The following is a 2,882-nucleotide window of genomic DNA, read 5'->3' on the forward strand; positions in this document are numbered from 1 at the left end:
AAAGCATAATAAGAAATTTCATTGACAATTTATTAGTTTCTTGGCTAAATGGAAACAGAAAATACATAGAATTTTATATTTCATGAGGAGAATTAAGCTGGATGAATAGAAGAATTCCCGTCGATTACACCAGCATATAAGATTTACAAAGACCAGTTCGATTGGCAGACTAATTAAACGAAATTCTAAATCCAAATACCAGACCATGTAGAGGATGAGTTTAGAAGCCCTCCACCCCTAATACAGTATAAGGATTTGTGGTTCCTTCTGCAACAGATACACATATTACTACCTAACACAAGAATTTGTGTTCTTTCTGCAACATATACACATATTACTACCTAACACAAGAAGTTGTGTTCCTTCTACAACATATACAACCAATTAAACCAATTTCTAAATCCAAATACCAGACTATCTAGATGATATTCTTAGAAACCCTCCACCCACTAATGCGGTATAATTTTTTTATTTTTTTTCTGCGACATATACACATTGGACTACCTAACACAATTTTTTTTGTTCTCTCTGCGACGTATACACATTGTACTAACTGAGGTGTGCGCAAAATGCCCGTCGCTTTGTGCAGCCCCAGGTTCGATCTCCCGACATTATTTTGAGACATTGCAAGCAGCATGAGCTTCCGAATTTGAGTAACAGTCTGCCAGTTCTTTCATGGCCTCAACCTGCATCTTAAGCGCCACGATGTAGTCCGCACACTCTTTTAGAAAAATGGGCGTGTCCAATCCCTGGCTTCCCGGCACGAGCGCCCTAAGAGTCTGCATACGAGAATCGGCGGTGCCTCCTGCTTCTTTATCGCAATTATCACGTGAAAATAGGCTTGTGGTCCTCCTTACCCCGGAGTCCCGTCCAGGCAGCTGCCTGCAAGAATTCCTGCGAGCAGTGTTCTGGTTGCAGTGTCTGGCTTTGGTAGACGTCGATTTCCTTTTTCCGTGGGAGTTCCCTCTGGAATTCACTAGTCGCCGTTGGCAACGGGTTTTCCTGTGCCTTAAAAGGTATTTGCAGAGGATGGCCTGAGGCCACGCGCTTCGACCCCTTCCCGTCATGGCCAGTGAGAGATCCGCAGCCAATTTCACCGCCCGGGTTCGAACGGAGATCTTGGTCGCGCATCGATGGATTCTTGAACGGCGCAGCACGGCCACCAGGTGGCTCAAATATATCCGTCGAAAACCGGCCATCTCTTGCCCACCTCCACAATGCTGTCCCATGTGATAAATATATCAACGCAAATTACGAAACCCCAATCACTAAACAAAACAAAAGCTTGCTGCAACAACAGATGTTCCTGCGCAGACAGCGGTTGGGAGACAAATAGGCAGGCATGCGCGGAGCCCGTCTTGGTATCCAGAGACGAGTTGTTGCTTCATGATCATTTCAATATACATGTGGGGACAGGTACGGTCCGTTCACGCAGTTTCCTCTCCCACCCTACGCGTTATCTTTATTTTATCTCGTTACTTACCTTTCCAGCAAATGTCATTTCAGATTCGGAGAAGGTCATTCGGAACCAAAACGATAATTTTTAGTCACAATTTTGGCAGAAATATCAGATTCAAGTCAACTGTTACCTTGATACAAGATTAATTTATATTCATTTAAAGTACTGAAAGTTAAAAATAAATAAAGAAATTATAACGAATTCTCAAAATTTATATATGAATATTCTTATAATAAATTTTAAATATGTCGTAACATTGTTGGTGTCGGTAATTTCTTTAAATATGTCGTAACATTGTTGGTGTTGGTAATTTCTTTAAATATGTCATAACATTGTTGGTGTTGGTAATTTCTAAAGAAAGTAAATTAGTTTTTTTTGTTGTGTTGTGAGTTGTAAGTTTTCTATTTTTTCATTATGGAGGTTATCTACGTGGGTTATCTCATTGTATATACACATATTTTTTTTTTTTTTTATTTAATAAAGCAGAAGGTTGGCTATGGAAGTTATCTACGTGGCTTATTTCATTGTATATATACATATTCCTCTTTTTTTTTTTGTATTTAATAAAGTGGAAGGTTGGCTTTGCAATATGATTATAGAGAATTTGAGACTTGTTCATGGTAACTAGATTGTAAGCCATTTTTTTGTTTGATTGTTTCCGTAGAATTTTGTTGATTGTTTGTTTGAGTTATGTCTTTCATATTAGACCCATATTGGATCAATTTTGGAGCGAAATAATTGTAAATCGCAGCATAAACTTTTGTCTTCTTTGTTGACGAATTTGACTACTTTATTGCCATTTTGTAGGGCGTGATCAGCCTTCTAAGTGCCACAGCCAGATCTATTGGTTAACTTTGCAATCATTGAGATTGTGGTAACCCCTCCTTAGATGGTGCAAGCACTCTATTCAATCTGCATTTGGCAATTTTTTTGGAGCAAATTTTTTGGATCCTGCCATAAGTCTGATATCCGTCCATATTGTTTTTCTTTTGCCTGATTTTGCTATTTTTTCTTATTTCTGATAATATGACCGAATTGAGGACCGCTGAGCTCCTCACTCCCAACAATTATCATATATGGAAGCTCAAAATGCAACAACTCCTGTAAACAACCACCTTCACTAAAGTAATGGAAAAGTTTTCTTAGAGAAACAAGCTTATGAAGCCATGGGCTTAATTGGGCTTCATGTTTCACACAATTTTCTATTCCACCATGATAAATGTGATACTTCGAAGAAAAGCTAGCACAAGTTGGTCTTTCTATTTGGAAAAGTAAACGAGTTCAAGGCCTTACAATTGGAAGTGAAATTGTCTTCATTGATCCCTTATGAGCATGCCTCTATTGAAGACTATCTTGTCAAATTCTGATCGTTGGTTGCACAGCTGAAAGGATACGGAGATACCAAATGAGACAATGATTGCAT

At 38.8% G+C, this 2,882-nt stretch overlaps 1 protein-coding gene across 1 annotated transcript; it reads right to left on the reverse strand.

The window, feature by feature from the left end:
• Positions 1–265: 265 nt before the first annotated feature.
• On the reverse strand, positions 266–1,375 carry LOC149231208 (transcription factor bHLH148-like). The gene has a single exon (XM_089376229.1). The coding sequence runs from the start codon at positions 1,227–1,229 to the stop codon at positions 612–614; it is 618 nt and encodes a 205-aa protein (XP_089232355.1). The 5' UTR covers positions 1,230–1,375; the 3' UTR covers positions 266–611.
• Positions 1,376–2,882: the final 1,507 nt, after the last annotated feature.

Source organism: Pinus tabuliformis, chromosome J (genome assembly GCF_031772625.1).
Source record: "Pinus tabuliformis cultivar Carrire ecotype Pingquan chromosome J, CPIR1, whole genome shotgun sequence".
Classification (NCBI taxonomy): domain Eukaryota; kingdom Viridiplantae; phylum Streptophyta; class Pinopsida; order Pinales; family Pinaceae; genus Pinus; species Pinus tabuliformis.